Source organism: Pseudorca crassidens, chromosome 2, assembly GCF_039906515.1.
Source record: "Pseudorca crassidens isolate mPseCra1 chromosome 2, mPseCra1.hap1, whole genome shotgun sequence".
Lineage (NCBI taxonomy): Eukaryota > Metazoa > Chordata > Mammalia > Artiodactyla > Delphinidae > Pseudorca > Pseudorca crassidens.
The window spans coordinates 108,345,921-108,354,818 of NC_090297.1; the positions used below are offsets into that span (position 1 = coordinate 108,345,921).

Consider the following 8,898-nt stretch of genomic DNA (forward strand, 5'->3'; position numbering starts at 1 on the left):
CTTTTTACCTCCCCCTCCCCCTTTTTGCATTCCTCAATTGAGTCAAATACTTAACCCCATAGCTGCAGGGTAAGGCAAACAACAGACCTCAGGAAAGAAGTTTTATTTCCAAACCCCTAGGAAGGCATTACAAATAATGGAGATAGAAACCCAAATTAAACCCTGAAACAAATGGATGGATACGGGTGGGCCTGCAGGAGCAGAAAGTAGGGGAGATGGGTTCTAGACAGGGACCTCACCCTGGAGCCTGAGTCTGTATATTAATGTGACTATTCTGGGGAAAGGGAGTTGGGAATCAGAAATCCTCACCCGACCAACCCCAATGTTGCCCAGGATGGCTGGGAGGAAGAGGAGGCAGCACGTGAGGGCAAAGACGTCACCAAGTCTGACCTTGGCATTTACTGCCTGCTCTGATCCCCAACATTCCATAAATAAGTTACCCTGCATATCTCAAGTTGAGCCAGGGAGCAAGCAAAATAGCCCCAGCCTCTGCAAGCGGAGGCAAGGCAGCCTGGCACTGAGCGGGGCTACAGGAGGACACAGTCGGACTCTTGCTTCGGCCTCTGCCGACGCTCGGCAGCTGGGCGTCCAAATGCAGCTCCTCTCCCCTGTATCAGATTTAACAATTGGTCACCCATCAACTGTGGAAGAGTCCAGGACAGAGACTCTAGATGGAAGCAGGGTCAGGATTGGGAGAGGCAGTGGGGAGAGAAAGACAGGAAGGGACCCAGAGGAGAGGGACAGACAGGAGAAAGGCCCCGAGGGAAACCTTGAAGGGACATGGCAGGAATAACAAGTGTCTGGACCAGGGGAAGTAGGAGTGGCACACTGAGGATGTGGGAACGCTGGAAGGGCAGCGCTAAGGGCAGGGGGAGCAGACCCACCTGCGGTAACAGGGCACGTGCTGCCACGGGCTGGGCGGCTTGGTGCTGTTGGTACTCCTCTTGCTGAAGTTGCTGGGCCAGCTCCAGGTCGCTAAGACCCAATGTGCCTTGCGAGGACGGCTGCTGCTGCAGGGACAAGGCGATCAGGTAGTCCTGGAGAGAGGGGAAAGAACAGGGATGGTGAGGGAGGCTGGGGCGGGGGGATGTCCAGGCTGTGTTTAGGTTTCCAAACCAGCCTTTCCTGGGAGCTCCCTGGCGGTCCAGTGGTTAGGACTCTGAGCTTCCACTGGCAGGGGGCAAGGGTTCAATCCCTGGTCGGGGAACTAAGATCCCACAAGCTGTGTGGCCAAAAAAATAAATAAATAAATAACGACAACAAAAAAAGCAGCCTTTCCTCGTCCTTCCAATTCTCCAGCTCCTTCTCCAGAGCAACACATATAGCCAAGTTTTTTGTTTGTTTTTTTGCGGTACGCGGGCCTCTCACTGTTGTGGCCTCTCCCGTTGCGGAGCACAGGCTCCGGACACGCAGGCTCAGTGGCCATGGCTCAAGGGCCCAGCCGCTCCGTGGCATGTGGGATCTTCCCGGACCGGGGCACGAACCCGTGTCCCCTGCATCGGCAGGCGGACTCTCAACCACTGCGCCACCAGGGAAGCCCCAGCCAAGTATTTTACCTCTGGTGCCAGAGAATACACACCAAGTGCTGAGATGGTCCGAAAGGTAACAGAGGAGAGGGGCATGGCTGTCGTATGTCACAGTCTCTAGATAATAAGATGCAGGCAGCTCGCACCTATGGCAAGAAGCTCTCTGAGGCGGACATGCTCTCTGAACCCGCCCCAGGGACCCCACACACCTGGTCCACCTGCCGCTGCTTTTCTGGGGAGCCACTCCCACCTTCTGCTCCAGGTCCCTTGCCTAGGGAGTGACTTAGGTGAAAGTCAGAGTCACAGAAACAGCTGTCTCCGTCCACGTTGTGCAGGCTCTCCCACACCACTTGCTCCTCCTGTAGAAAGCCCTGGTCGGTGACCAGTAGGTACAAGTGACCCTGCAAAGAGGAGAACAAAGTGCATTGGTGGGACAGGTGACAGAGGCCCCTATCTGAGATGCACAGAGACCATTGGAATCAATCGGTGTGCTAGCTGGAACGTGTCAGTGTGAGCATGTGGATCTTTTATAAATATGCGCGGCTGTGGGGAGAAGGAAGGGCTGTCTGAGTCGTGGTCAGCTGGGTGTGAGTATGGTGGTCACTGTGGTCAAACATGGAGTCCTCGGGCTAAAGTCCCGCATACAGCCCTGCTTCCTACCCTACTTCCCATGGTTCTCTGGGCTCACCTGATGGTTATAAGGATAAATCCTTTGAGAACCAATGACCTTTCCCTCTTCTACTCAATTCCTAGAGAGCTCAGACAATTTTTAGCTTTGGAAAACTATAGTATTGTTCAAAAATTCCACTGCCCCTTCCTGGGAGAGGATTTACACTTTCTTGTCCCACTGATGGCAGGCTTACTCCTTATGGCTTGCTCTGGCCAGTGAGATGTTAGCAGAACTGACATTGTCATTTCCAGGCAGAAGCACTAAAAGCACGCGTGCGGTGTGTTCCCCACCCCCGCACTTTCCCCTCCTATGTTCCAGACAAAGGCTGTTTTGTCAGCCTGGGCCCCAAAGTGAAGATGATGTGGGACAGAGCTGCAGCCAATCTGCAGTGGACGTGCAACATGCGTGAGAAATAAACCTTTGGGGACTTCCCTGGTGGTCCAATGGGTAAGACTCCGTGCTCCCAATGCAGGGGCTCGGGTTTGATCCCTGGTCGGGGAACTAGATCCCGAATGCATGCCTCAACTAAGAGTCCGCATACCGCAAGTAAGAAGTCTGCATGCCGCAACGAAGATCCCGTGTGCCGCAACTAAGATCGGCACAGCCAAAATAAATAAATAGATAAATATTTTTTTGAAAAAAGAAATAAACCTTTGTTGTGGTAAACCACTGGGGTTCAGGGGTCATTTGTTATCACAGCTTAATCTACCTTTATCCTGACTGAAACACTGACCCAAAAGAAAAAGGCATGAGGGAATGACAGCACTCCAAACCCCCACCTCCTAAACCCTCATCACCTTGTGCTTAGTCATAGTGCTAAAGTGGTTGTTCCGGAAAAAGACGCTAAGTTCGCCCTCCTTGGCAGCTGTTGTTAGCTCACACAGACCATGGTAGGTCAGCTGTGCAGCGGTGGTCTCCAGGAACTGCTCTGCAATCAGGCCTGGCAGCAGGGCACAAGAAAGGGGGGGGGGGCGGGTGGCTTAAATGCAAAGTCCACGGTAGGATCATCCAGAGAGCGCCTGTCAAAGCCCTAGGGGTCAGTCCCACCTTGTGAAATCGCTTCCTTGAAGCCTGGCTGTATTCATTCATTCAACAGATTCTAACTGAGAGCTACTTTTTGCCAGGCGTCGCACTAGGTACCGGGGGACACGTCAGTGAACTAGATAGACAATTCCCCAAACTCCCTCTCATGGAGCTCACATTCTAGTGGGACATGGTGGTGGGGAGACAGACAATAAACACTAAACCTAAGTAGCCATCACTCCCTCCACATAAGATCCACAGAAGAGAAGGGAGGGAGGTCACCTTCTGTCACGAGGTTGGTGTCACTGGAGTGCTTGCAGGTGATGATCTTCTCTACCAGTTGGTTATAACTCAGTTTCCCAACTGCACTCACAGCCTCAGGACTCTGCATGAGCAGCGGGGTGGGGTGGTAACAAAAAAATGGAGATCTTTTACAGGAAGGAAGTGAAGCAAGCCCACAAAGACTGCAAACCCTACGACCAAAGCTTCCTGAAACTTTTGATGTCTGAAGAATTGACCTATTTCCATATTGTTTGCTTGTATTTGAATGTTACCCCCCAGAAAGGTGAAAATTAAAGGAATCCTGCACTGGATCCAGCCTCTAAACCCTAATCCCCTCCCAAGCCAACCTACTCCCTACCTCCCTAAACCCCTCCACACAAAATTTTGCTTCTCTCTCAGCTTGAGCTGACTGAGTCTCACTTGCGCCCCCTACCCTCACCTGTGGATCAACAAGCCAGCCATGGTACAGAGGTATGCCTAGGAGGTCAAAGATGCTGCACTCAGGTGTATACTCAAAATCAGAGACACCTGTGAATCGCACATTGACATCCAGACCTGTGGCCAGTTTAGGCAGCACTGTCATTGCATCGTCCACATTCTGGGGTAGAAAAGAAAATAATGGATAGATCAAATCAACACATGTATATTTTAAACTTACACAGTGCTATAGGTAAACAAGGATATACTGTATAGCACATGGAATTATACCTAGTATCTTAAAATAACCTATTATGGAATATAATGTGCAAAATACTGAATCATTACTCTGTACACCTGAAACTAACACAATATTATAAATCAACTATACTTCAATTTAAAAAATAAAATAAAATGGAAAAAAAGAACCTGACACAGTGTTATATGTCAATTAAATCTCAATAAAACTGGGGAAAAAAAAGAAAATGATGGCTATTCTAGCCTCCCCTCCCCCCCCCCACTCCCACCTCCAGGAAAAAAAAAATTAATCTTGTTGCTTTTCTTCCCTGGTGTTCTCTTACAATGGAAATTCCTCCCTTGTCTCAACCCGTCTTTATCTTATGTAAATGAACATATTTTCTAGGACAGAGATACACCCTCCCCCTCCTGCAGAAAGAAATTATGGTTCAAGGAACCCTCCTGAGAAGCATCAGAAAAGCCTCTCTTAATAGCCTGGGTGTCTCCTTATAAGCCTGCAAACCCCCATGTCCACAGACCTTTCGCCTCACCTGCTGAAAATTAAGCTGAAGTCCTTCTGACTTCTCCTGGGGCTTGATGGATAGAAGGCAGTCTCCTACAAGACAGGATTCCTTATCAGCTTACCCCGCCAACAGTCCCAAAAGCTGCTTCCTCTTCTCCAGGAGAATGGAGGTAATGTCACAGAACCACAGATTTTCACAGTTGCAAAGGGCTTTAGTTTCTCAGAGGAAGAAATGGGCCCACAAAGGTGAAGGGTACACGCAAGGTTCCATGTGAAAGCTAAGGGAAGAATTGGGGTGACGACCCAGGACTCCTGACACCTTCACTTTTCCTTTTCATTCCCCAGCCTTGCAGAGAAGCCCCACAGATTTTTACCTTCCCTGCCACATAAGATCCCCGCATGGGGAGTCCCTCAACACCCTGGATTTCTGGCTGAGTAGATAGCACTGGAAGCTTTTGGGTAATTCCCCTTCAAGGCCCAGTCACTCACCAAGATGGGCCATGAGCTCATCTGATGCGATCACTTCCTTCTGAGGTGGCAGCTTCACCTGGAGGCAAGGAATGACAAAGTGTTAGCCAGGTGTGTGCTTTCCTTCATGGAGCACTGAAGGAGGAACCCATAGAAAGGCAGGGGGAGGGCAGGGGTTGTCCAGCAGTCAGGTGTGGTGGAAAAGAAAGGCTTGCAACTGGAGCAAGGGAATGGATGTGGAAAACTGCAAGGCATTCCCATTTGCTAGACAGTAGAAGACAGAGGAGTAGGACAGATCATTGTTTTGTTTCGTTTTTAACAAATATCTTATCTCATGTGTTCAAGCTGGAGAAATAGGAAGAATAATCTGGAAAGTTTGGCTTGAGAAAATCAGAATGATCAAGGTTTTCTGAGCCCCCATCCAAGCTCTCTCTTACCTTCCACTGAAGGAAAAGGATGTTCATGATGGCGATGAGAGGGCAAGGGCCGTTAGTGCTCTGGGTGATGATGGGTGTCCGTTCTCCCTTCCAGGGGATCCACTTTACACAGTAGAAGTCTAGCTCAGGTTGTCGGGCCCTGGGGGACTGGGGAAGCTCTTGGGGCCAGGAGCAGGCCCCCGCTGTCTCTACCTCAGGCTGTGTCCCCTGGGCTGGCCCTTCTTGGCTTGAGCTAGCATCAGGTGGAGGGGACTCGAGGTTACCCTGGCCCTGGGCTGGCAGCAAAGCTTCATCTACTGGCTCCTGTTCTCCAGCTGCCCCATCAGCCTCTTCGGCATCCTTATCCTGAGGGGGCTCACTGGGTTCTGACAGGACCTCATGGTTTTCAGGGACGACCACTTCCGCAGTCCTGGCCTCACCACGGACTGGATGCTCAGGCTCATGGTGTTCCATGGTCAGGAGGGGTCAACTGAGGGGCACCAAAGGACTTTATTGTCCTCAGGGACTGGCTTAATCGAGGCTTGATATGCAAAAGAGAGAACGATCCAATAAGAGGGAAATCATTGGGCTGGAACGCAGATAGAGCCAGAAAAGTCTTGGAAAAGGAATGTAGTGCAGAAGGCTCGGTTAGCGTCTGTTGGCCACTCCTGGCTACAGGTAGTACAGCTTTGGGGTAAACAGAAGGGCCCCAGGCCGGGCTCTTTCACCTCTAACTTGCTGTGACCAGATAGGACCAACGAGGGTACAGGACTTTCAGGCTTGGGGGGGATGATTCCGGTGGGATTGAAGACATTGGGTGGCGTCAGCTTCCCTGAAACCAGGAAGGACAAGGAATGGAGACAAGACAGAAAGGGCGGGTAAAAGGAGAAAGAAGAAAAAGAGATGGAGAAAGAAATGTTAAAACTATACTAATGATTATTAATACAGTGATCTTTAGCTCACCCTGTAATAGGCATCATGTCAGTTAAACCCCACCATAGCCAGAATGAGAGTAATTCCTCTGCCCTACCCGAACCCTGTCCCTTGGCTGTTCAGGAAACATCCTGAGCACACATGGCTTATATCTTTAGGGCCATCTTCTCTCTGCCTCATCCCAAGGGCAAAAAGATGAACAGTCATATAGTGCTTGGGGTGAAGAATAAAGAGAGTCAATACCATGCCCCTAAAGGCGAAACACTGGTGAGAAAGAAGTCCTTCTCCTCAAAGGACTCCACCTTCACAACTCCAGATTTACACAATCGCAAACCACAACAAAAAGATCCTGGGAGGAGCTTCCTGTAGGCTGGAGAGGGGAAATGCAGGCCCTGGGGACTTGAATCAGAGATCAGTTCTGATAAGTAATTTCAGATTAGACATACAAAACACACACACACACACACACACACCACCCGACCCCATTCTTCCAGTAAGCTTCTCTTGACAGCTAGAGTTGGGATAGCGACGTCTCCTCAGTTCCTCTATGCTCCGAAAACTGCCGAAACCCAGAGATACTCTCTTGCCCACTACATGGAATATAAAAATACTGATTATTGATTTCTGTAAAACAAAAAATGCTCTGTCTCCACTCCTCTACCTGTGCATATGTTCTTTCCATCTATTCCCATCTAGGTCATTTTAGATGTCAACTCTGGACCTGTTTAACCCGCTCTCTACCAGCGCTAAGCATAGACATTTAATTAACACCATGGATCGTAGACAACAAAAAGCCACAAACCCTGCCCCCTGGAAAACATTTCCCTTCAACCTCCTTACTCCCCTCACCCCCTTGATCAGGGTGAGAAAGGGGGAGAAATTAAACTTGTCAGAAATCTTTTCTCTTGCTTCCGCCTAACCTGAGACTATGCTTCCTTTTGTAATCCGGCAGGAATTTAGGGCTAGGGTAAAGCCTGGGGGGTGAAGTTGAGGAACAGAAAAGTTACCGAAATAAGCCTAGTCACCCAGATTGATCATCCTCCTGATTCAAATATAATTTATGCGAGCTGCATCTCATTTACATGTTGTTGATTTCGAATCACAGCAGCAAAAATTGCCTGCAGGCCTTAAGCTTTTTTTTTCCCTCTCTCTCCTTTTTTCCTCCCTTCCCAAATGACACTTAGGATGAGCCTTAGAAGCAGAAACCAGAGCCTGGGACACTTTTTTAAAAGCTTGGAGAAAAACAGCGCTTATTTCTTAGCTTTTCTGTCCAATGCCAGAAATGATCAATAATTAAGCGGGGGTTGGGCCACTAGCTGGCCAGGCCAGTGGTATCCAGGAGCTGGATACCAGAGGGAGCTGGGTCTCAGAGAATCTGGGCAAAAAGCTAAGTGGGCTAAGTCTTTAAAAGGGGCCAGAAGTGTGATGGAGGAGTTCCACTCTACAGGGGGCATGCCTGGTGGGTTGGGCATAATGGAGTATTTCAGAGCGGGAGAGACTCTGAGACTCATAGGTTCTCAAACAAATCAGGATTTCATGCTTTTCCTCTTTTCTTAACTCAAGTCTTACACTTTCTCTCCAGCTGGAATTATCCTCTGGTGGCGGTAAGGGAGTCAAAAGAGCCCTGGACCCTCCCTATAGCCAGAGGCAGTAAATAGCCAAAAGTTGGAAGAAGCATATAAACCGGGTATGTAGCTTCAAGAAGACACCCGTGTCCCCTGCCCTGGCTCCCCAGGAACTTTACTCTCCCCTCAAGTACCTGACTGTCCCACTCTAATCTCCCTCTCAGTCTGACCCAAATCTTCATGCAACTAATGATTTAGATTTTCCCTCAGAATAAGGCAACCACAGTGCGCTGTCTACTTGCTAGCAAGGGAGAGGGGGAAGGTGTCATTAAAAGGAGGAAGTGTAGGGACCAAGCAGCATCTCTTTTACGTACTCCTTTTGCCTGAGCTCCTCTCGAAATCCAGACTTATAGAGACCCAAGGTGGAAGGACAGCCAGTGTCACCTCCCCAGAGCTGGAGAGGAAAAAGAGCAGTGGGGGTTAGGAGAAAAGGCGAAGGAAATGGTTAAAACAGTTTTTACCTTACAGAAGTGGGTGCTGTTCCAGGACCTAGAAGGGGGGTTCAACTCTGGCAATGCGATGGCGGAGGTGGGTACAGGGAGGGGCGCCGCCACAGTCCCAGCTGCCTTCCAGCTGTCAACGCCAGAGCTTATACAGGTTTACCCAGGTTTACGAGCGGCGGTCCTGGCTGGATTGTGGCTACTTCCGGACTCACGCCCACGACCGGGGGGCACTGGAGGAGCGTGCGGGCAGACAGGGGTGCAGCCCAGGTGCTCCCAGGTCGCTCAGAGCGTCTTCGGGATTTCTGAGTCGCCGAGTCTAGGGCGTGCGCTCCAGG

At 50.0% G+C, this 8,898-nt stretch overlaps 1 protein-coding gene across 3 annotated transcripts; it reads right to left on the reverse strand.

Moving 5' to 3' along the window:
• Positions 1-88: 88 nt before the first annotated feature.
• On the reverse strand, positions 89-8,721 carry MINDY1 (MINDY lysine 48 deubiquitinase 1). Of its 3 annotated transcripts, XM_067727702.1 has the most exons (10): positions 8,582-8,721; positions 5,584-6,394; positions 5,168-5,225; positions 4,707-4,771; positions 3,941-4,099; positions 3,502-3,604; positions 2,994-3,136; positions 1,736-1,927; positions 885-1,037; positions 89-608 (listed from the first exon to the last, which is right to left on the reverse strand). In XM_067727702.1, the coding sequence occupies exons 2-10, from the start codon at positions 6,034-6,036 to the stop codon at positions 528-530; spliced, it is 1,407 nt and encodes a 468-aa protein (XP_067583803.1). In that variant the 5' UTR covers positions 6,037-6,394; positions 8,582-8,721; the 3' UTR covers positions 89-527. The 3 variants fall into 3 exon arrangements, with proteins under 3 accessions (XP_067583803.1, XP_067583804.1, XP_067583805.1); XM_067727703.1 differs by lacking the exon at positions 3,941-4,099; XM_067727704.1 differs by lacking the exon at positions 5,584-6,394 and having other exon boundaries at positions 8,582-8,714.
• Between the last annotated feature and the right edge of the window lie 177 nt (positions 8,722-8,898).